Source organism: Neofelis nebulosa, chromosome X, assembly GCF_028018385.1.
Source record: "Neofelis nebulosa isolate mNeoNeb1 chromosome X, mNeoNeb1.pri, whole genome shotgun sequence".
In the NCBI taxonomy this organism is placed as follows: domain Eukaryota; kingdom Metazoa; phylum Chordata; class Mammalia; order Carnivora; family Felidae; genus Neofelis; species Neofelis nebulosa.
Genome location: NC_080800.1, coordinates 115435004 through 115459235, shown reverse-complemented (window position 1 = coordinate 115459235; position 24232 = coordinate 115435004). Strand labels below are relative to the sequence as shown.

General features: G+C 45.8%; 1 protein-coding gene across 13 annotated transcripts in view; it reads left to right on the top strand.

Moving 5' to 3' along the window:
- Positions 1-4807: 4807 nt before the first annotated feature.
- ATP11C (ATPase phospholipid transporting 11C) overlaps positions 4808-24232 on the top strand; it is a 173133-nt gene continuing 153708 nt past the window's right edge. For 8 of the 13 annotated variants that reach the window (XR_009257186.1, XM_058713775.1, XM_058713772.1 and 5 more), the window contains exon 1: positions 4906-5760. Coding sequence is in view for 12 of the 13 variants with exons in the window: in XM_058713775.1 (XP_058569758.1) it covers positions 5734-5760 (27 nt within the window). In the remaining variant the exon portion in view is untranslated. Of the gene's footprint in view, positions 4827-4905; positions 5761-7433; positions 7742-24232 lie in introns of those variants that run through there. The other 5 variants (XM_058713779.1, XM_058713776.1, XM_058713777.1 and 2 more) reach the window with 3 other exon arrangements.

Genomic DNA, 24232 nt, shown 5'->3' with positions numbered 1-24232 from the left:
CATAGTTTAAAAGTTTTAAGACTTATACAGAGAAAATAGAGACGTCCCTTATCCCATTCTTTTCCATTCTCAATCTATGCCCCTAGAGGCAAGTACTTTTCATTACTTTAGCTATTTCTTCTGATATTTACCTCCTTATTTCTAAATAGTATAACTATACTGATATATTTTGATATAATGACTTCTTATTATGGAAGATAAAGATTTACTGTTCGTATGCCATATCCTCTTCTCTGTCTCTAACCTCTTCTCTGTCTATCCTCACAGTATAGTTTGGGAGGATGCAGAATTCTGAATTAGAGATCATTTTCTCAGAACCTTGAAGGCCAAACTGTATCTCAGTGAATTCACTGTGGTTCCTAGAGACTGCCTCTTCTCTTCCACTATAGTAAAATACTCCATCCTGGGGCGCCTGGGTGGCTCAGTTGGTTAAGCGTCTGACTTTGGCTGAGGTGGTGATCTCACAGTTTGTGGGTTCCAGCCCCGCGTCGGGCTCTGTGCTGACTGCTCAGATCCTGGAGCCTGCTTCGGATTCTGTGTCTCCCTCTCTCTCTCTGCCCCTTCCCTGCTGATGCTGTCTCTCTCTCTCTCTCTCAAAAACAAATAAACATTAAAAAAAAAAAACTTTTTAAAAATACCCCATCCTTTTTTATAGTCAGTTCTAGCTTGTATGCCTTTGGTATCATGATTACAAGAATACACCTACTTCCCCATTTTGAAAAACAAAACACTATGAGATCATCCACAATCCCTTTGGACTTCTGCTGTTCTCCACGATTACTAACCTCATTTGTCAGTGCCCTCGATGTAATTAATAAGGGCTATTTGGCACATTAAAACAGGGAGCTCCGATTTTATCTGACAAAGTGACATTTAAGTTGAGATCTGAAAGATAAATAGCAAAGTTCATGAAAGCATCCCAGTGGAGATGATCGCGTGTGCAAAAGCTGTCCGGGGAACAGAAGCTTTGGGAACTCCAGGGATGAAAGGTGGCCAGTGAGGTGGACTTTGGTGACTGAGAGGGAGAGCAGGCCCTCCTTTATGCTAGGGCAGAAGGCAGGGGTCAGAGAATTCGGGGCCTTGTAGGTGATGTTAAGGCAAGATTGGGGACTTACGCTAAGAGTGATGAGAAGCTACTGAAAAGTCATTAAGTAGGGGAGTGATTTGATCTGCCTTCCAAAGATTTCTGGGGTTGCAGTGTGCAGAATGAATTGGAGAGAGCCAACGATTAAGACGATATGGATAAAATCTGCCTTAAATAAATGTTAAGGCCAGACTTGGAAGGGAGGAATTTCCAGTGGGCCGAAGGTAGCCTTATGAAGTGTGTTTGAAAGCTCAGCAGAGACAGGTTAAATTTCTTCAACTTGCTGATGGCGGTGATTTAGATGCTGATATAACAGCTTCTCTTTCTCTCTCTCTCTCTCTCTTTTTTTTTTCTTCATTTTTAAGCATTAGATGGAAAAAGTGTCTCCTTCTCACCATTCCCTTCCTGCTGGATCCATGAATTGCTGACCAACTGATCCCAGGAGCACTGTGCTCCCTTCCTCCCCAAAGGCGGACGGCCTCCTGTGCCCTACTGGCTGTCCGGCCCAGTTGCCATGGTGAGATTTCTGAGGGCTTGAGGTAAAAGGTGGGAAAGAATAGGGGAAGCGAGAGAGAAGGGCTTCTGGAGGGGCTTGCGTAGAACGGGGCAGCAGAACTGAAATGGTGGAGGGAGACCCCTTCCCCTTTTTCTGACCGTAAGCATTCTGTGTCGTCAAGATGGTAATAAGGACAGAAGACTGCTTCCTCAGAATTCCTGCCAGGGGACCGGGGCTTCTTCCGCAGTCAGCTGATACACCACAAGGGTTGGTGTTCTAGACCACGGGTTCTGACAGCTTTGGCAGGAGGAAGTTCGGATTTGCAGTTCTGTTTATGCAGTGGGCCAAATGAGAATGCTGGCTGATGGTTTGCTTTTCATAGTCATTGACAACAGCTTTCCTCGACACCTAGGTTTTCTTTGGGAACTGTGAAGAGCTACTGAAAAGAAGAAAAATAATTTCTTCTTGCCTTAAAGAAGCTCACAAAGAAAAGTAATTCTAAAGGGCGCTTGGGAGACTAACTCCAATTTCAGGTTGGGTTTGGATACGGAAAAAAAAATTACCTTGCATAGATTTCGTGTTTTGCTGAGCGTATTTTGATTTGTATGGATTGACTGCATTGTTACAGTCAAGCAAATGAGTCCGGACTCGTGAGTACAAGTGCCGTGATGAAATAGCTAGGACACCGAGATCGCAAAATTGCAATAACAAATGAAAATTTGACCCACAATACTGCTATATCCTGGGGGCTCCTAAATGCCTTGCTCTTAAGCTGGACACCATGGCAATAATGGCATGTGAGATGATACACAACGGTGTGTGAGAGGATACCACGAAATGGTGTCTAGTTCTCTAATTGTATCTAATTTAAATTTTTTTCCCTTTTTTTAAGTGATCTCTTACACCCAACGTGGGGTGTGAACTCACAATGCTGAGATCAAGTCACAAGCTCTTCCGATTGAGCCAACCAGGTGCCCCTCAAACAGATCAACTTAAACTCCCCCCCTCAAACAAAAAAAACCCCCGAGAGATCTAGGGGTACCTGGTTGGCTCAGTCAGCACAGCATGTGACTCTTGATTTCGGCACTGTGAGTTCACACCCCACGTTGGGTGTAGAGATAACTTTAAAAAAGGAAAAATCTTGTATTAAAAGTTGATCTGTTTGAATCTACAAGTACATTTTTTCCCATTTGTTCAACAAGATTGTATACAGAAAGATATTACTTATTACTTACTAGTACGTATTTGCATCGCCAAACATCTAAATTCATTTTCTATTCCCTATTTCACTGCTTAGGATGTATTTTATTGATAAGAATTCTAGACTTATTCCCAGAACAAATGATAATAACCTCTTCCACCTCCAAATTCCAGTGTCTAGAACGGTGCCTGCCACATAGTAGGTGTTCAACATATAATTAGTGAGTTAAATCATATTAGTTGCCAGAAAATAAAATCTACTTGAAAACAAATCTTTGAGGGGCGCCTGGGTGGCTCAATCTGTTAAGTGTCTGCCATCGGCTCAGGTCATGATCTCACAGTTACTGAGTTCGAGCCCCGCGTGGGGTCCTGTGCTGACAGCTCAGAGCCTGCAGCCTGCTTTGGATTGTTTCCCTCCCTCTCTGCCCCTTCCCTTTTCATGCTCTCCTTCTCTCTCTCTCTCAAAAATAAATAAAACATTTTTAAAAATTAAAAGAAAAAGAAAAAGAAAATAAATCTTTGAAATAGCAAAACCTTAGATCCACGTTGCCAATAAAATATCTTAATATCTGATTAATATACGTTTAACATAAATCTTAAAAATCGTTAGATATAGCCTCAAGCGTGAACAAACAGAAGACACCATAATGAGGAAAGAATTGGAAACATACCGTTTTCCTTCTCGGCGATTAGGACAGTTTGGGAACATACCTTAATTCTCCTGCATTTGCACTTCATGGAGGATGGGCTACTCATTGCTCACAGAATCAAGTTCAAACTTCAAGGGGTGTTTCTGAAGATCCTTTTGGGTTGTGGTGTTGTTTGGGCCGCCCCACCCACACATCCTGGGCGTCTGCCCCCAGGGCCTGTTCTTTTTCTTAGCTTGTCCTGCGCCCTCTCGCCTGGACTCTGCCCACTGGGCTCCTTCCGTCCCTTCCTCTGAAACCTTCCCACATTTCAAGGTCCAGTTCAATCTCCAAGGCCTTCGGGAAAGCTTCCCCAGCCCCCTTTCAGATGCATTAGCTCTTGGCGCCTGACGTCTAGCAGCCATCACTTTCTAAGGGGGGTTTTCCATGTCGCTATCCCCCGACTGGATCGCGACCGCCCTGTCGGGAAGGTCTTTCCAGAAGCCGCCGTGTCCAGCCCCTCGCACAGTGCCTGGTACAAAGAAAATGCCCAGGGGAGATTTGTTAAAATGAGTCTGAACCCCAGAGGGGAAAAGGAGAAGCGGCCGTGCCCAGTAGCAAAGGCCCTTCACGACCTCGGGGGAGGCCGGCGGTGTAGCTGGACCCGGTCCCCAGCTCTACACTGGCAGGAGAATGTGGCGCGGCAGGAGGCTCCGTCAATGTTTCTCAACCTCCACTCATTTCCTCTACTTTCGCAGAGGAATCTGAAATTTCTTCTCCATCAGCCTCGGGGCAAGCCAAAAGGGCGGTGCAGACGGGGGGTGGGGGTGGGGGGAGGGGTAGGTGGGGGTTGGGATGCCCGGTCTCGTGGCAATTCTAGGTTCAGATTTTATATTGAATGTTTCAAGTTTCACAAATCCCAGTTCTAAACTAGGAGTCGAGGGTGTAGAGGGTTTCCTGGAGCATAGATTTTCCGTCCTAGGGAAGGCTCCCAGCATTCGGGGCTTTGCCTCATTTATCCTTCTCACGTTTTTCACCGCTGGGGCAATCTACCGGGCGCTCCTGGCCCCCTCATCCTGCCGGTGCCGAGAACCGCGGTTCCGCCCAGCGATCTTCGCCGCTTCCTCTTTCAACCCTCTGGGCAAACCCGGTCCGGGCGAGTGGGGGAGCTCCCGGCCCGCAGTACGAGGCTGAAAGGGGGCACGGTTGGACTACAACTCCCAGGATGCTCTGGGAGACGCGCCGAGGAGGGGGCCAGGGGGAGGGGCTTGGGGTGGGGGGGGTGGCAGGGAAATCCCGCCCCGCTGCGCAGCAGCAGCGACACAAAGCCTGACTTTACAACCTCATAGAGAAAGTGGAAGTAAGACGGGTTAGGTGGGGAGGCAGGACGCGAGAAAAGAACTGGAGGAGGGAAAGCCGCGTAGGTGGGAGCGGAGCGAAGCGAGGGTAGTGGGGAGACCCGCGCCTTTGCAGATGAGGAGGGGGCGGTTTTCATAACTAATCCCCCCCTCCACCCCGCCCGCCCGGGGTCTCCACGGTGCCCTGCCTGTCCCCACTCCTCGCTGCGAGCCCGGCTCCTCCCCGCCGCGAAGCGGGGAGCCAGGCTGCCTCGCGTGCTCGGGGCGGGCCGGCGGACTGCGCGGTGGTTCCCCAGCCCGGGTGCGGGACGAAAGCGCGGGGCGGAGCGGCTGCCGCGGACCGAGGAGGGGCTGCGAGCGAAGCGGCGCCGCGGACGAGTTAGGGCCGGAGCAGGGGAGTAGTGTGGGGCCGAGGCGAGGTGAGGCGCGGGGTGCCCCGGGAGGGTCCCCCGTGCCCCGAGTGGCGCGGAAGCACGCGGGCTGGCCGCCGAGGCCGGCGGGGAGGGCGGGCGGTGGCGCGGCGCCGGGCAAGAGTGCAGACAGCGGGGTGCCGAGCCCGGCGCGGGCGGAGAGATCGGGGCGCCCCCCTCCCCGCGGGAGGAGCCTAGCGCTCCTCCGCCGTCCCTCCCCCGCGCGCCGGGCTCGCCTTCTCGGCGGGCTGCTGCGGGAGCGGCGGGGCCGGGGCCAGAGCAGGGCGAGCGGCGGGGCCGCCGCCCCCGGGACGGGCGGGCCGGGGGCGGGCCGTGAGCGAGGCGGGGCGGGGGCGGGGGGCCGCGGGCGCGAGGGCGCGAGGGCGCGGGCGGCGGGGCGGGGGGAAGCGCGGAGAGCCTAGGAGGGCAGGCGGTGGTGGGGCTGCCCGCCTCGCCGTCCGCTTCACGCCGCCGGCCCACGCCGCAGTGTGTTTTGTGGACGGCGCCTTCCCAGACAGCCCGGTAGAGCCCAGCTCGGCGCCCGGCAGCCTTCGTCGCGATGTTCCGCCGGAGCTTTAATCGTTTTGTAAGTACACTCGCTGCGGCTCCCCGCGTGCGGTTTGCTTGCTCGCCCGCCCTGCGCCGGGTCCCTCGGAACAATTTTCTGAGGGGGGGAATTGCATCTCTGGGAGGCGCCGCCGCCACCCCCTTTTAGATTTTAACTGAACCGCGTTGCCCGGGCGGCCGGGGTGGGGAGGCAGGTAGGGCTCCCGGAGTCCCCCTCCCCCCTGGACCGTTGAACCGGAGCTTTCCGGGGCTGTTGCAAACTCTGTCTCCGACGGGGGGCCGCCCTCGGGCCGGATGGCGGGGGGATCGGCGGGGGGACCGGTCCAGGGGCCCCTCGGTTTGCCAATTAGTCGAAGATGGCGTTTGATTATCAGGGAGGTTGCTTTCTTTTGTTTCCTCTGCCACGAGCACATGGAGGTAAACCCAGACCTGTCACTGTGTCCCAAAAAAAGACCCGGGAGCTGGAGGCGAGGGCAGGACTCAGCCTTGCCCGGGGATCGGCCGGGCGCGGAGGCGGGGGTGGGGGGGGGGGTGCTGCTGACCAGAGGCCGGGCGAACTTTGGAGCCCCAGCCTAAGCCGCTCACCTTGAGGGTGTAATGAAAGCGAAGGCCATTGTCAGGGTGGGCTGGGTGGATGTGGAGCCGCCAGGAGGCTGCTCCGCCGCTCACGGGCGCCGGGTCTGGAGCCTCGCCGCGCCCTGAACGCCCCAGATCCCGAGCCGGTGAGCGAAGGCAGGCTCCGGCTGGACTCCACCGTCCACGTTTAGCCCTCGCCGATCCCCAGAAAAGGGAACTGCGTTTCCGTGGGACTTTGGCATTAGGGGAGAGCGATTTCTGGCTGCTGACTTTTTTGAGTAACCTGTTTACTCCTGGAGAGTGCATTCAGCACGGAGCAAAGCAGGGACCATTGACTTCTATGCTGCTATTTGTAGCAACTTCCTTAATTGCAAGATGAGGTGGCGGGAATAGGATTTTATTTCTGCCAACGATGTGAAAGAAAGGGCTTCTCTGTAGATGTTGGTTTTTCAGTCGTTGAGAAAAATGGTTCGGTGCTGTGCGCTCCCACCCCCCCCCCCCCACGGAAATAGGTGTTTGGAGAACTTGTCGATTCGGCCCTTTTCATGTGATTGATTATTGCAAATCAAAGCATTGCTAACAGTTCTCAGGCGTCGGATGGATTTGCTCTCGTTTTTCTGCGTTTGAAAGTTTCACAAATGTAACCTGGCTAAAAGAAAGAATTGCGGCTCCCTTTTGAGGATATTATCACAGCAGTGCTATATTACTGTTTTTGAAACGTTTACCTCATCCAGAAACATGCCTTTTGAAATTGGATCAGATTACCTGTGGCACAGAGCAGTAGAGGTTGTACATACCAAGGATCTTGAAATCTATAGGAATCGGCTTGTGCTGGATGCTTTGCTAAAGCAAGAGGCTAAAATTGGTCTCTCACATTGAGCCCGAGAAGGTACAAAAAGCATTGTACTTCATAGTTCTATTTCACATAGATTCCCGTGATCTTGGAGTGTTGTTTGGGGCCGCCAAAAAGGGAAAGGTGACAGAGAGCTAATTGTGATCTTTGGGAAAGGGTAATCTTTTCACATGGCACTTGTCTGGTGGAAAACAACCGGACCCTGGCCCATAATAAATTCATTAGCTTAAAATTGAGATGTCGACGTGCCCCGTTTGTTACAGGATTTGACCATTTGAAACCGTATGTGGTCGGAAAGCCCCCTTTGCTTTTCTGGTGCTCAGAGTGAACGATCTGCATTGTATGGGAGTCTGGTAATTAAGCAGTGCTGGCCCAGGAAGCTAGGGCATGCAGTAGAATTCGCAGCAGTCGTGCAGTGCCAGCCTGCAGGTTTGAAGCTAGTACTTTGCATCCCCGACCAAGATCTCTGCAGAGAATCACTTACGTTCGCTTACACTGAAATGAGCTTTGACCTCACTGTTCGCCTGAAATAACCCGACTGCTCGCATTTTCCTGCGCAACCATGACTATGGTAAGTCTCGGGAGTTTGTACCAGTGCAATAAGCTGGAAGGTTCTCAGGAGTTGTACCTGAGCCTTAGGCCTAGGGCAAGGAATTCATCTGCAAGCCATTGGACCGAATGTGAAATATGCTGCTGAATACTCACTGCTGAAGAATGACTTCAGAATTGAGGGGGCAAATTTGCCGTCCTCATCTGTTGCCTGGTAGAGATTATTTGAAGAGCACTCCCATTTAAATCACTAGAAGGCTACAGTTAAAGATTTAGGTTGGACTTGAAGACTTGCGCAGCATCGTAGGTATAGTGCAAGTTGTGTGCTGTCTTAGGATCGCTTTTGTATTTCAGAGGTGGGGCTCTGAATTCCTCTAAAAATCAAGTGGTATTTTTTGTGCGTACCTATACGTACCTAAAACTGACTTTGAATAGGACATAAATTACAGTGGTGTTGATTGTAGTTGTTGGTCACTGAAAATTAGATACGTGTCACGGCTGGGCTTTCCATTTTAAACTTGACACGGGGAGTGAATATTTCTTGGGCGTAGCATCATCTTCTGTGGCTCAGCACTCTTTGCTGAATCGTCTTAAAAATGCCATTTATTTCCCCAGGTTTTCTAGTTTCAAGCTAAAGGAAATCGTACTTCATTGTATTTCTTAAAAGACATGGCCTTGACTTCCTTGCCATTAATAATCGACTTAGTTTTTTCTGATGAATTATGACTTTCCTTTTGACAGTTTTGAGGTAGAAAGAAATTGGTGGATTTGGTGTAGGATTTTAGGGTTTAGGCATGTAGGGGGTGACTTCAGAGATCTAAGAGTTGGATGTCTGAGTATAATAAAAGCACCACCTGTTCCCAGTGCGACATCTCCATTTTCCAGAAATACAATAAATAAAAGATTACTAGCTTTGTCTATACAGTTTATTTCCTTTAATGGTATGTTCAGTTGGAAGTCTGGACTAGTTGATATTTAGGGGTCAGGGACTTTTATGTTATCCTTCTGTCCTTCATAAATTCCGAGTGATTATCATAGCATTTTCACACGGGTTTAAAGTTTAATGACAGTCCAAACAACAAGAATTCCCCCCCGCCCCTTTTTTAAATATTTTATTTTTAAGTAATCTCCACACCCAACATGGGGCTTAAACTCACAACCCCAACCAAGATCAAGAGCCGTGTCCTTCACGAGAGAGCCAGCCAGGTGCCCCCCGCCACCACTTTTTTGATATTATTTCATGTTCAAGATTCAAAATAAGACATTGCTTGATGAAGTAGATCCAGGGAGGTTGGCCAAGTAGAGGCTGTCAATTTAGCTTGTCAGAGCAATATTAAACAGGCATGAATTTCTAGGTCATTGATAAATGAAAGCTTAAATTGTGAGTGTGAAATACTGGAAAAAATTTGTCTCCGATTCCAGAAGCTCTCAAACGGCTCTGGTTCCAGGAAGCATGCAGCATATAGTAATATATCACACAGAAAATGTCGTCGAATCAGTCAAAGAGGCCCAGGACTGGGAAGAAATTAGACTGAATAAGGTAGAATGAAAAATCAAAGACCAAAAATATTAAAAATAATTAATGACATCGGTAGCTAACTTATTATTTTGAGTCCAAGGCAAGGCCAGGCTAGTCAGGCAATATTGGAAGCATTTAATCAATTAATAAAATAATTCAGGTAATTGCTGGTTTTCTTCTCCTCCTTTTTCTTCTTTTTTTTTTTAGCGAGAAGGTTCTCGGTTTCCTTCTTGAATTATCAGAGTACTAAGCTTTTCTTCCCCCGTTTCACTTTGCTAACAACCTTGGCCTGACATTACTGAGCATGGAAAATAGTGATGAGTTCATTTTATTATGTTTAGAAATTTACCCAAATATGTGTGTTGCAGTATTTTTGCATTCACACCAGCCTTACAAGTAGTCTGTACATCTTGGCCCCTACCAGGTAATTCCTACAAGGCTGGGTTGTTTTTAATTCCAGTGTAGTTAACATACAGTGTTATATTAGTTTCAGGTGTACAATATAGTGATTCAACTCTTCTAGACATTACTCAGTGCTCATCAAGATAAGGGCATTCTTAATCCCCTTCACCCATTTCACCTATCCTTCCTCCCCCCCCCCCCCCCCAACCCATACACAGCTGGGTTTAACGGTTGAATTTGACCTTACTAAAAGCAACCTTTTTAATCTTACAATAATTTCCTTTTAACTTGTTTGGCACCCTGGATCAGTTTTTTAAGAATTAAGCCCTCAAGCCCTAGGGCATCCATTGTGTGTAATAAATTATCTCCTTTGCATGCATTTGGAGATGAGGAATCCCAAAGGAGAAAGGCTGCCTTAACCCAAAAGCTCCTGGGGGTGGGGGGAGGAACAGTTGGCAGTGTGCCAGGTGCATAGTAGGTGTTTGATAAATATTTTTTGAATGAACAGTTTTTATGTGTTTTGCATAAATAATAACTTACTTATAGACAGTGATATTTATAGCAAATTCCTCCTTGTGAAGAGTGATTAAAGTTTCTGGCAACGAGCTCCTAAAATCCTTGGAATTTCCTGTGAGGAAAGCAATCAAAGGTATCTTTTGTTATGTTAATGAGGCAACTGCTGGAAAGCACCTCGGGTAGGGGGCCGGTTGCCAGGGGATCCAACCTTGTGATTAGAGGGTCGGAAAGTTCAGTCCCACTCCCAAGAGGGGAGGGAAGAGGGTCTGAAGAGTTCTATCACCACTGGCCAATGGGTTAATGTAGTCCTGCCTCTGTAACGAAGGCTCCGTAAAAACCCAAAAGGACAGGGTTTGGAGACCTTCCGAGTAAGTGAGCATGGGGACAGTGGCTCAGCTGGAGAAGACATGGAAACTCTGCACCCTTTCCCGAAGACCTTGCCCTGTGCTTCTCTTCCCTCCGGCTCTTCCTGAGTTATGGGCTTTTATAATGTCCCACTAATCTAGTAAGTCAGCGGTTTCTCCGGGTCCTGTGAGTGGCTCTAGCAGATTAACAGAACCTGAGGATCAAGTTGTGGACTTGTGCCTGGTGTCCCGAGACCCAAGGTGAGCCTCCTTGGAACCTCCAGTTTGCACTTGGTTGGTCAGAAGCACAGATGATAATGTGGACTTGAGGTTGGCATCGGAAGTAGGGGGAAGTGTGGGCAAGTCTTAGAGGACCGAGCCCTTAAGTGGGGCGACCCGATGTTACCTCTGGGTAGATACTGCCAGAATTGAGTTGAATTGTAAGACAATCTGAGAACTGCTTGTTGGTGTGGAGGACCCCCCCATTGGAATTGAGTGATCAGAGCCCACACTTTGGGGTATACCATATACTGATTACCAATTTTCTAAGTATTAGTATAAATACATCGAATGCCTAAACTATGCAGACCATAGTATAATCTTTCTTAGATGATTATGTCATCTATGATCTTGCAGAGCGTTATTTCATTCAACAGATACTCACTGAGCACCTACTATGTGTAGGGCACTATGATAGACCCTGTGCACACGGGTGAGCTATAGATAACAGAGGACGTGGTGACTGCCCTATCTCTAACACAGTTGCGACATGCCACAAAACTTGCTTCTCACGAATAAGTTACTGTTGTATGCTTTTATTTGTCTTTCCACCATAAATAGAGGGTACAATTACAGTTATTTTCTGGTGGTTTGGATTTCAGACAGAAAGGAATTTGTTGCATTCGACCCTTCAGTATGACCTATGCATGGCAAACTGCTCTTTTGCAAATAGATGCTGGTCTGATTCTGTGTAAGGTGGGAAACCTATTTGGGGATGATTCACTATGACTTGAAATAAATACTGTTTATTTATTTGCTATGATTTATTAAATAGCCTGAAAACAAATTTGGTGCTTTTTTTCCCTGGTCTTTTTATTATTATTATTATTGATTAAACAACATAAAACTCTGAAAGTCTTCTAAATACCTTCTGTAAAGGTTTACTGTTCCTGTTGACGACGGCTCCTAATTCAACCCTTGAGTAGGTGATATTGAGTACCTACATATCAGATGGTTTCCAGTGCTCTTAATGGACTTTGAGCAGAGGTGAGATTTGGGTAGGGGAAGCTGGCCATTTTCATATTGAAAATGAGCTGCTTTCCTCACCCAGGCTACCAGTGAACCACCAGCTGGGCAGTGGATTCTGGGAGGTAAAGGGTGGCCAGTGGCCCCCCTGGAAGAGCCATAACTAAATTCCCCGCGTCCGAGTGATACGCAGAGAACTAGGCAATGAGTCAGTTCGTATACTGGTTTGTGGGAAAAATCATCAAGGCTGATTGCTTGTCTAACATGGACTGTCAGTTCTCCCCAAAGAGGGTGAAAGCATGGGACACAAAATAAAAATACTATTTTTTTCCGTTAGGGAGAAGGGTTTCCTGTACATCTGTAGTGCTTTATCTAGATTAATCTTTTGGATGTGGACTTTTGGAGATGGAGAGGAATTTTCTGAGTGGAGGGAGTTTCTGGGCTTCCACAAGTGAATCAGGTGCTGTTTTCAAGTTTACTTCTGTTCACTTAACACTTCACCTTCTTGGCTTGGCGAAAGGGTGGATCAGTGGTGATTGTAAAACAAACATTAGCATGACTGCAGCATCTGTTAAACCACTGCAGTTTAGTGACGAATAAGCACTCAGCACTGCAGGTATGGGTGTGGGGTGCCCTATGCCAGCACATTGGCAGACAGCCCCTCAATTACCGCAGTGTATGGATGGATTGCTGCTTTGGCTGACTTCTTGATTATCTGGTTTATAGATAATGTTGGACCATGGGCATCCACATTTAGGAGGTTCATCGGTATTTCTGAAGTACAGATTGTCATTGATTTTTGCCCCATCTTTAATAGACTATAGAAGGATTAGCGAGGCCCATCCTGTTCAAGCAGATATTTGTTTTTGTAGGCTCCTTTATTATATGTTGTCTTAAAGTATTACGGTGGCTGTATTTTTCTCGTCTCTTCTTCGCCAAGTAAAATCAAAAATCCTGGAAAAATCAAAACCGTTTTCTTGATAATGATCTTGCAGCTAGCATAGCATCAAGTAAACAGTACATGCTCAATAAATACTGGCTGAATTGTTTTGAACTGCAGACACAGCCTTGCCTCTGTAATGACGGGTGAAAATGATCAGAAAAAAGTAACACTCTCCTACCTGCTTGAAAAGTAATCAGAAAAACTTGAGCGTTTACATGAGGCTCTTTTCTTCATTCAAAAGATTATGTTTAGCACCTTCCCCTTCCTTGGCCATACATAAACAACTAAAATTCTGTACTGTCCTCAGCTTCTAAAATTATGAGTAAATTTATATCCTTTTTGTTAAATGCCGTTCACAAGCTTATATTTTCTGTTGCCACCAGCACATCAAGTCTTTTTTGAAAAACAAAGCTGTAGTGTTAACCCTCCAAGAGCTGTAGATCTCTTGCCGTTCCCTGGTACACGTGCATTACTTGAACTCAGGATCTCACTTAGTATTTGGTGCTGGGAATGGAAGATACTTTCCTGTTTGCACCTCGTTGCCATTAGTTGGATGGACACCTGTAGCGAGAAGACAGAGCACACCAGAGGAACTGTAGAGTTTGAGGAATTTGGAAGCAGTTTTGCTGTGAAAAGAGCCTCAGCCTTGTTAAAAGGGTGGGTGTGAGTCTTAGTTCCGCCCTTTACTGCCCAGCTTGGGAAATTGGGCACCGTGCTTCATATACCTCAAAATGTTTATCAAGGTGTAGTCTTTGGACTCCTTGCATCAGAATCATCTGGGCTACTCGGGCACCTGGGTGGCTCAGTCTGTTAAGCCTCCGACTTCGGCTCAGGTCATGATCGATCTCACAGTCCTTGAGTTCGAGCCCCGCATCGGGCTGTGTGCTGCCGGCTCAGAGCCCGGAGCCTGCTTCGGATTCTGTGTCTCCCTCTCTCTCTGCCCCTCCCCCACACGCTCTGTCTCTTTCTCTCTCTCTCTCTCTCAAAAATAAATAAACATAAAAAGAATCATCTGGGCTACTTATTATAAATGGATTCCTAGGACTCAAGCCTATTGAATCCGAGTCTCAGGTCCTACAAAACTGCATTTTTAGCAAGCACTCCAGATGGTTCTGAAATTCACTAAAAGGTAAGAGCACTCATGTCATAAACACTGAAATGTGTACATTCTCTCTGTTCACCTGTCTGAACTTGACTTTTCCTCATCTATAGAATGAACGTAATAATACCTATTTCACAAGGTTGTTGGAAAAATGTTTGGTGCACGATTCCACACTGTACCAATTGTGTCAGAGGTCCCCAAAACCACTCCCAGGTTTGATGGTTCACTGGCAGAACTCACAGGACTTTGCATATAGTTGTGCTCACAGCTCTGATTTATTAGAGCAAAAGGATACAAAGCAAAGTCAGCAGAGGAAAAAGGTGCATGGGGCCAAGTCTGGAGGAAACCAGGCACGGCTTCCAGCAGTCCTCTCCGCACTGTGGTCACACGGGTTGTGCTTTAATTCCTCCAGCGGCGGGTTGCGACAACTTGTGTAACATGTTGTCCACCAAGGGAGCTCATTAGAGGCTCAGTGCCCAGGACTTTTATTGGGACCTGGTTATGTAGACCCCCTCCGTCTGGTACTTGCCAAAGTTCCAGACTCCCAGAAGGAAAACCGGTATTTAGCATACGCCACATTGTTTGTACCTAGAGTTGAGGCACAGCCAGTTACTCTTACCACTTAGGGTGGTGGGAACCCCAGATCCAAATCGCCGGCTGCGTACCAGCTTTGTAAGCAAGGCTTTTTAAGAATAGCAGTCCCTGGCGTGCAATGGTAACTCTGCTACACATTTATGTTACGAAATGCTGGTAGTTTTCAGTGAAGGCAAATGACTTGCCCACGGCCATTGAGCTAATCAGCAGCAGAATTGAGACCATCTGAGACTCGGGCCGTCGCCACCACCTTTTCTCTGCTGCACACAGCCATGCTCCTGGATTATGGGTCATTCTTTTTCACGCTGGTGGTCGCATCCACTTTTTGTCACTTGCAGAAGAGCCGCCTGCCGCTGGTAAATTGATGCGCCCAGTGGGGGAGCCAGGAAGTATTGATGTTTCTGCCAGTTTAGCGTCAACACTTGCTGGTTTCCTCTCTGGAGCATCTCCGAGTTCGTGGATTTTCAGTTTTTCCCGACTTTTGGATTTTTGTTACTACCCACTCCCCTCCTCGTCCCATTCACTTACCCATAGTCTCAACATTCATTTGCATCATGACTTCATCGCATTCTGTACATGGCCAGCTGTTAGCTCATGGGCAGCTGGGGGGCTGGGGGGGGCGGTAACAATTCCAAAGTGCAGGCATACTGAAGAGTATTTAGTCAAGAATGACCATACAGGAAAAAATGCCAAAAGAAAACAAAAGAGTAACATCCTTGGGTTGATGAATGGATTTTATGGCGATATGTATAAATATTGTTTTATTGCAGGGGTGTTTTTTGAGTTTTACGGTCCTGAAAAACCCCAGGGATATCTCTGGTCATTCTTAAGTTTCAGTCTTTTTTTGCCGTTATCAAAAAAGAAAATTAATAATTCTTTTATGATTTGGGCAAAGAATAAATCAGGAACTCCTACTGAAAAATGTAGTAATCCTACAGATCAACAGGGAGCAGAAGCTAGGAGGGAACTGTCACAAATACGTAACAGCTGGGTAGAGCAGATTATGTAAGCTACACCTGTTGCGGAAGCAGTGGGAATGTTCTTTAAGCTTCACAATTAACGTAGTTTGCAATAATATGGATTAAGGTGTCTATGGTATAGTGCACAATTTACTTCGGCTTCTTTTCTGAAAATGTTGATGTGAATCACAGGCTTCCTTTGAACCCTCATACCCTACTTGTGCTGTAGAAGTATGTGAGGCACAAGCCCTGCCCTCCGGGGGTTTGCAGTCTGTTAGAAGACGGCTTACGAGACCAGCCTCCTTATGAGGCATTTGGTCATTCATCAGTGCTGTCCTTTTAAGAGGCACACACAGTAAGTGCAGCCGACTTTCGGAGGAGAGCGTTGAATTTCACTCTGGCTGCTGTGGCTGGAGGAGGGATTTACAGAGGAGGTGGCATGCGAACTGGGTGGTAAGGGACCCAAAGGGTTGAAGTTCATGGGACTTTAGGGACGGGCAACCTCATTACAGGAAGAGGCAATCATCGGAGCAGTTGGGCCAAGTTACTGCTCATGGTACCTGGAGCAGCCGAGCCAGTCAGTGCAGAAGGCACAGGTTCCAGCTCCAAATGCTGGAGAAAGACCGAAACCTGGGTTTTTAATGCCTTATGTTTGCTGTGCTGAAATTGAAACTTTAAAAAAGGGAAACCTAAAACCGGACATCAGGCAGCTTTCGGTTGTCAGAGCAGTAGCTCTAGGAATCTTCCTGTAGACTCTTCTGAAATCCATGACTCCAATGATGGTGGTCATCAGTCTTCTGATCTGGTGCAGGAACAATAAGGTAGGAGCTGGGATGGAAGCATTTGGGGTAATGCTTCAAGACACTGCTTCGTATAGTATATGATTGGTTATTTGTCTTGCTTACATCATGGGTGCACACTTTCAGAAACTTCCTATGTGGAGACATTGCAGTAGGTAGTTTCTATCTTGAGTACTGGTGGTCATATATAGGCATACCTTGTTTTCTTGTGCTTCATTTTACTGTGCTTTCCAGATACCGGGGTGTGTGTGTGTGTGTGTGTGTGTGTGTGTTTTAACAAATGTTTGTTGCAACCCTGTGTTGAGCACGTCTCTCAGCACCGCTTTTCCAACAGCATTTGCTCATTTTGTGTCTCTGTGTCACAGTTTGGTAATTCTCACAATATTTCAAACTTTTTCATTATTTTTATATTTGTTATGGTGATCTGTGAAGTGATTATGACTGGCTGAAGGCTGAAACGATGGTTAGCGGTTTTTTTCGCAATAAGGTTTTTTAGCAGTAAAATTTTAAAACGAGGGTAGATGCGTTATTTTTTTTAGACAGTGCTATTGCACACATAACAGACTGCAGTATTTTGTAAACATAACTTTTTAAAAAGATTTTTATTTTGAAGTAGTCTGTGTACTCAACGCGGGGCGTGAACTCACAACCCCGAGATCAAGAGTCATACGCTGTACTGACTGGGCCAGCCAGGCGCCCCAGTAAACATAACTTTTATATTCACTAGGAAACCAAAAAATTCACGTGACTCACTTTATTGTGCTATTCACTTTATTGTAGTTGTCTGGCACCGACCCTGCAATATTTCCGAGGTGTGACTGTATTTAAAAAGCTGGGGATCAGGCCTTGGTCCAGAAGTACATTCCTTACAGTAACACTTCTATTTCACTGCCACTAGACAACATGACTCTTAATAGACCTTCAATCTTGACTATATCGTCATGCCTTAATCAGAACATGAATTACATCTTATCTCCCCACAACCAGTGTATCACTACGTGATGTTTTGGGTTTTGTTTGTTTGTTTTTTAATGTCTGCTTATTTGAGAGAGAAAGAGCACGAGCTGGAGAGGGGCAGAGAGAGAGGGAGAGAGACAGTCCCCAGCAGGCACCGTGCCACCAGCGAGTGCAGAGCCGGGTGTAGGGCTCGATCTCACAAACTGCGATCGTGACCTGAGCCAAAATCGGGAGTCGGATGCTTGACCGACCGAGCGACCCAGGCACGCCTCACCCCCGGATGTTGATGCCGCTTTTCTTCTTAACCGTCACGACTGCCACGCTATCCCAAGTCGTCAGCATCTCTCCTCTTTCGTATTTGTTCTTCCTCCGGTCGTCCCCCTTTCAGCAAATGGCCTCATCCCCGGTCCATTCGCTCTCAGGAGAAACCTGGCGGTCATCCTTGATCCGCCTTTCCCTGGATCTCCCACATCTAGCAGCGAATCCAGAATTCTGTTTCTCAGAGGACTCTGAAGTCTGTCCACTTCTCCACACGTCCACCTCTGCTGCCATCCAGGTCCAGGCTGCCGCTGTCACTTGCCTGGACCATTGCAATAGATGATCTCATCCACCCCTGCCCTCTCCAGTGTATTCTCCACGCGGCACCAGACGGCTCTTTCACAGATGCGTGTCGGAAAGCCTTCAGTGACTTTCCTGTGTCCTCTGGATAAAAATCTGACCAGTATCAGCTTGTACTTTTCTGCACTTTTTTTGTTGTTGTTCGTGTTCACTTTTAGACATTGAGGTATTTATAGGGGCGCCTGGGTGGCTCAGTCGGTTGGGCGACTGACTTCGGCTCGGGTCATGATCTCACGGTTCGTGGGTTCGAGCCCCACATCGGGCTCTGTGCTGACGGCTCAGAGCCTGGAGCCTGCTTCGGATTCTGTGTCTCCCTCTCTCTGCACCTCCCCTGCTCGTGCTCTCTTTCTGACTCAAAAATAAATAAATGTTAATAAAAAATTTTTTAAAAAATAAATAAGTAAATAAAAATTGAGAGATTATTCCCATAGCCAAAAATTCACCATTTTAAAGTGTACACTTAAGTGGGGTTTTTTTTGTGTGGGGTTTTTTTTTCCCTTCACGTTATTATTTAAATCCCAGGTAGTTAACGTAGAGTGTAATATTAGTTTCAAGTATGGGATTGAGTGATTCATCATTAAATGGTTTTTAGTATATTAACTATTTGGCACAACCATTACTACAGTCTAATTTCAGAACATTTTTATCACCCCAACAAGAAACCACGTACCTATTAGTGCTTAGTCCCAGTCTCTCCCTGCAGGCCCCGGCAACCCTCGCATTTACTTAATCATCACCGGGGATTTGCCTTTTCTGGACATTTCACGTAAATGGACTCACACAGTATTTGCTCTTTTGTGATTGACTTCTCTCCTTTAGTGTGATGTTCTCAAGGCTTTTAAATCCATGTTGTAGCCTGTATCAGTACTTCATTCTTTTTTCTTTTTTTTTACGTTTATTTATTTTTGGGACAGAGAGAGACAGAGCATGAACGGGGGAGGGGCAGAGAGAGAGGGAGACACAGAATCGGAAGCAGGCTCCAGGCTCTGAGCCATCAGCCCAGAGCCCGACGCGGGGCTCGAACTCACGGACCGCGAGATCGTGACCTGAGCTGAAGTCGGACGTTCAACCGACTGAGCCACCCAGGCACCCCTCTTTTTTCTTTTTTTAAAAAAATATTCCCAAGTTACCTAACAGGCGGTTGTAGTCTTGGCTTCCGGAGTAGATTCCCGTGATTCATCACTAACCTACAACACCCAGTGCTCGTCCCAACAAGTGCCCTCCTCCGTGCCCATCACCCGTTTTCCCCTCTCCCATCAACTCTCAGTTTGTTCCCTGTATTTAAGACCCTCTTATGGGTTGCCTACTACTTCATTCTTTTTTATGGCTCAGTGATAGTCCATCGAATGGATGTACCACATTTTGTTTTATCCATTGATCAGGTGATGGACGTTTGGATTATTTACACTTTCTGGTTATTGTGAATAATGCTGTGTTGAACATTTTTGTATATGCTTTTGTGTGGGCATATGTTTTCAGTTCTCTTGGGTATATACCTAGGAATAGAATTGCTTTGTTATATGGTAATTCTGTGTATAACTTTTTTGAGAAACTGCTGAACTTTCCCACGGCCTTCCTCACTTCTTTGTTTTTAAAGAGAAATTATTCTGGGGCGCCTGGGTGGCGCAGTCGGTTAAGCGTCCGACTTCAGCCAGGTCACGATCTCACGGTCCGTGAGTTCGAGCCCCGCGTCAGGCTCTGGGCTGATGGCTCAGAGCCTGGAGCCTGTTTCAGATTCTGTGTCTCCCTCTCTCTCTGTCCCTCCCCCGTTCATGCTCTGTCTCTCTCTGTCCCAAAAATAAATAAACGTTGAAAAAAAAAAATTTAAAAAAAAAAAAAAAAAAAAGAGAAATTATTCTTAAGTTTGTTTGTTTGTTTGTTTATAATCTCTACACCCAACGCGAGGCTTGAACTCACAACCCCGAAATCAGTAGTCGCATGTTCTTCCAACTAGGCCAGCCAGACGCCCCTTCAAAGAGAATTTTGAATTGTGGTGAAAAGCACATAACATAAAATTTAACATCCTAAAGATTTTTTTAAGTGTGTAGTTCAGTCGTGTTAAGTATAATCACGTTGTTTTGCAACTGGTCTACAGAACTTTTTCATCTTGCAAAACTGAAACTCCGTTCCCCTCACTCTTCTCTCCCCCCAAGCCCCTGGCAACCACCATTCTACTTCCTGTTTTATGAATTCAACTACTTTAGATGCCTTTTATAAATGGAGTCATCCTGTATTTTTCTTTTTGTGACTGGCTAATTTCACTTTGCCTAATGTCCCCGAGGCTCATCCATGTCGTAGCATGTGATAGGACTTCTTTTTTAAGGCTCTCTGTATATACCACACTTTGTTCACCCATCCATCCATCCACTGATGGATATTTGGGTCGCTTCCACCTTTTGACTATTGTGAATAACGTGGCTGTTAACAAAGGTGTGCAAATATCTCTTCCAGATGATGATTTTAAGTAGAAGAAAGGAACAAATAGAATTGCTGGATCATATGGTGGTTTTATGTTTAATTTTTTGAGGCACCTCTGAACAGTTTTCCATAGTAGCTGAAGGATTCCAACTTCTCCCCTTCCTAGCCAACGCTGTTTTGTTATAGGAGCCAGCCATTTTCGTTGGCGTGTGGTGATAGTTCATTGTGGTTTAGATTTGCATTTCTCAGATGATGAGTCAAGTGAAGCATCTTTTCACATGCTTTCGGCCATTTGTATATCACTGGAGAAATGTCTATTCCAAGTGGTTTGCCAATTTATTATTGAGTTATTTGGTTTTTTGTTGTTCGGTTGTAGCAGTTCTTTATATATTCTAGATACTAACCCTTTATCCGGTAAGTGATTTCCAAATACGTTCTTTTATTCCATAGATTGCCTTTTTACTTTGTTGATTGTTTCCTTGGAGGCATAGAAGTTTTTAAACTTGATACCCCCGTTGTCTTTTGGCTTTTGTTTCTTGTGCTTTTTAGCGATATGTCTAAGAAGTAATTACCAAATCCAGTGGGTCATGAAGCTTTTCCCCTGTTTTCTTCTAGGATTTTTATCGTTTCAGGTCTTACATTTAGGTTTTTGATCCAGTTTACATTGGCTTTTGTATATGGTGTAAGGGAAGGATCCAGTCTCATTCTTTTGCATGTGGACATCCAGTTTTTCCAGTGCCCTTTGTTGAAAAGACTGTCTTTTCCTCATTGAGAGGCCTTGGCATCTTTCTTGCAGATTTTTTTTTTAAGATTTTATTTTCAAGTAACCTCTGTACCCAGTGTGGGGATCAAATCCACAACTCCAAGATCAAGAGTTGCATGCTCTTCCGACTGAGCCAGCCAGGTGCCCCTTGAAGATCATTTGACCATATACATGAGGGTTTATTTCTGGACTCTCTTCTATTCTCTTGGCCTGTATGTCTTTCTCTATACCTGTACTACCCTGTTTTGATTACTGTAGCTTTGTAGTATGTCTTGAAATCACAAAATACGAGACCTCCTCCAACCGTCTTCTTTTTCAAGATTGTTTTGGCTATCCAGGGCCCCTTGAGGTCCTGTATGGATCTTAGGATGGATTTTTCGATTTCTTCACAAAATAGTCCTCATTTTTTGTGTTCTGTCTGCCACAGGATCCTGTCTGGTAAACTGCTCTGTGGCAGTCATTTGCCTCCATTCTTAATTCCTCTCCCAGAGCTCAGCTTAATCATCACTTCCCCAAGGAAGCCGCCCCTGTCCTTCCCTCAGACAACGCCTGCTTTCTGGGTTCAGAGCATTATGAGCCTTTCCTTTATACTCTTGTCACAGTTGACTTTACATTTGCGTATTAAACTCACTGGCTCACTTACATAGTATCGACCTTCCCTCTACAGAGGAAATTTCCTGAAGGTGAGAACTGTGACCGTCTTCGCTTATTGCTGTGTCACTAATGCCTCAGTGCCTGGTTTAAGCCCTTAATACGCGAGGATGGGAGTAACCTTATCATATTTATATGGATCAAAATTTGAAATGGGTTTTCTTCATAATTTTTTTTTTTTGTATTTTTCATTTTACCTTTAGTATAGGCATTTGTGTTCTGTTAGGCTGTGTGCAGAGATAATTATTCAGGTCAGTGCCTTGAATTACTGATCCTTGGCTTCATATATGTTGCGGGTTTGTGGAATTTAGTTGTAAGTTGTCTGTGTCTTCTTATTATAATAACAGCTAAAAACAGAGTGCTAAGTTCCTGGCATTGTTTTAAGTGCTTTACAAGCATTAGTTCGTTATATGCATTTGCTTACCGTGGATAGGGTTTTCCAGAATCAATAGGCTCTGTGTATGTATTTACATATATGTAAATACCTATGTATTTAATGTTCACTGTTACGTATGTTTGTAAATAAGCTTCCTCGTGTATGTGTGTGTGTAAAACTTCATGTATGTGTGTGTATATATATACATATAAACTTATTTGAAGGAAATGACTCATGATTATGGAGGTTGACAAATCCTGAGACCTGCAGTTAGCAAGCTGGAGACCCAAGAGAGCCAATGGCGTAAAGTCCAAGAGGGAAGGCCTGAGAACCAGGAGAGCTGATGATGTAAGTTCCAATCCAAGAGCCAGCATTTCAGTTCGAGTCCAAAGGCGGGTGAAATCAATGCCCCAGCTCCAAGGGCTATGAGACAGGAGTTCCCCTTGACTGGAGGAAAGTCAGTCTTTTTTGTTGTCTTCAGGCTTTCAGCTGGTTGGATGAAGTCCGCTAGCCTTACGGAGGACAGTCTGCTTTACTCTGTCTGCCATTGCGGATGTTCATCCCGTCCGGAAATACCCTCACGGACACACCTAGAATAATGTTTGACCAAATATCGGGGCCCTGCGTGGCCCGGTCAAGAGAAGGCATTAAAATTAACCGTCACACTTACTTCCTAGGATCATGTGCAGATGAATGAACAATCTGAAGTGTACAGAGATCAGGAATAGAAGACCTTACTGTAAGTAACTAGTTTGCTAGACTTTGTCTCTAAAATGAGGGGCTTGGACTGCTACACGGTCTGTAAAGGCTCAGCGAGTCCTAGAGACCATCCAGTTCTCCAGCCTCTTCATTTTACAGCGGAGGAAATGGACAGAGAGGGCAAATGGCTTGTCCGAGACTATTCAGTGAATGGGAGTTCAGAGATAGGGAATCCTACGCTCAGCTCTGTTACGTACGTCCTCCGTTTCCTCTTCTGTGAATTGTGAGGACTCTTGGGTCATCTCTATTTAAGTTGTCTTCTATTTCTATAATTTTGTAGTATTTGTTTTAGGCTTCCCAGTCAAGCAGTGGAATGTTTTTTACTGTTCACTATTGGGCTGTTTATCAGCGTTACTCCTCGGGTCTCCATCTCTTGGTTGCTCATTTGACTGTACTCTACCCCAAACTTCGGTCTCTTTAATGAGTGCGGGCTAAATTGCCTATACTTTGAATAGGCACAATGACAACCTTTAGGCTGTTCATGCTGTTCATTGTCTTTTAACAGTGGTTGTAGTTTTTAGTTTTACACCGACCCGAATGATGGAGGGTCACGTGTAGACCTGTGCCTGTGCTAGTATTATGTTCTAGAACTCAACTCAACTCTGATTACGTTGACCTCTTAGCTGACAGCTCTAATGGAGGAGAGCATTTTTGGTGATGCTAAAATATGATGGGTAAGCTTCCTGGGGAGCACCACCCCTGTTTTCTTTGCCAGTGGCCTCCTGGCATTATTTCCCGGAGACCCTCTTACTCCTCTGTACTTACGAACACAATTAGCTGCACCATGGTAGATAGAGAGGCAGCCCTTGGATTGTCTGAGTGACAGCAGCTGGGAGACAATAGGAGGCAATGGGTAGACATTTCATAGGTATAAATTTTAGAACCGGTAGTGTGATGGAGTAGAATTCGGTGCTTGCTCTGTTTTTTATAGCCAGTGATTCAACCAGAGGATAATACCAATAGCAAGGGAGCGGTTTCATGAAATGGAATTCTGTAAATCTATTTTAAGAGTCATAATCACTTGTTAATTTAGGTCAGACCCTAGACATTGATGGAAAGTATCAGTAGAATATATATCCGTTTTGAAATACAAGGCAGTATGATTAAACTCTTCTTGTGCAAAAGTAGACATATTACACGTGACCTAACCAAAGATACAAGTGAAAGCCGTGTAATCATTATAAAATCAAATGAAATCAATCAAAAGACGTTAAGAGATTTTTATAGGATACATGTTTGGAAGTAATTATTTAAGTCATGAAATTCATGATGCATCAACAATTGTTCCCAATAGACGCCTAGTATGGTGGAAGTCGTTTCCAGTCTCATGCCGGGAACATTTCTGTTACGGTGCCTCCACTCACCAGCTTCATAGCTTTAGGAAAATCACTTCGATGCTACAGAAATCATCTTCGTAAAGTGGAGTATTTAGTGCATACAGAATATAAAACATATGCATAAGAGTAAGATGAATACCTATGCACCTACCACCTCGCTTGAGAATTAAATCACAACCAGTATAATTCTGCCTGGGTTACTCTCCTGTC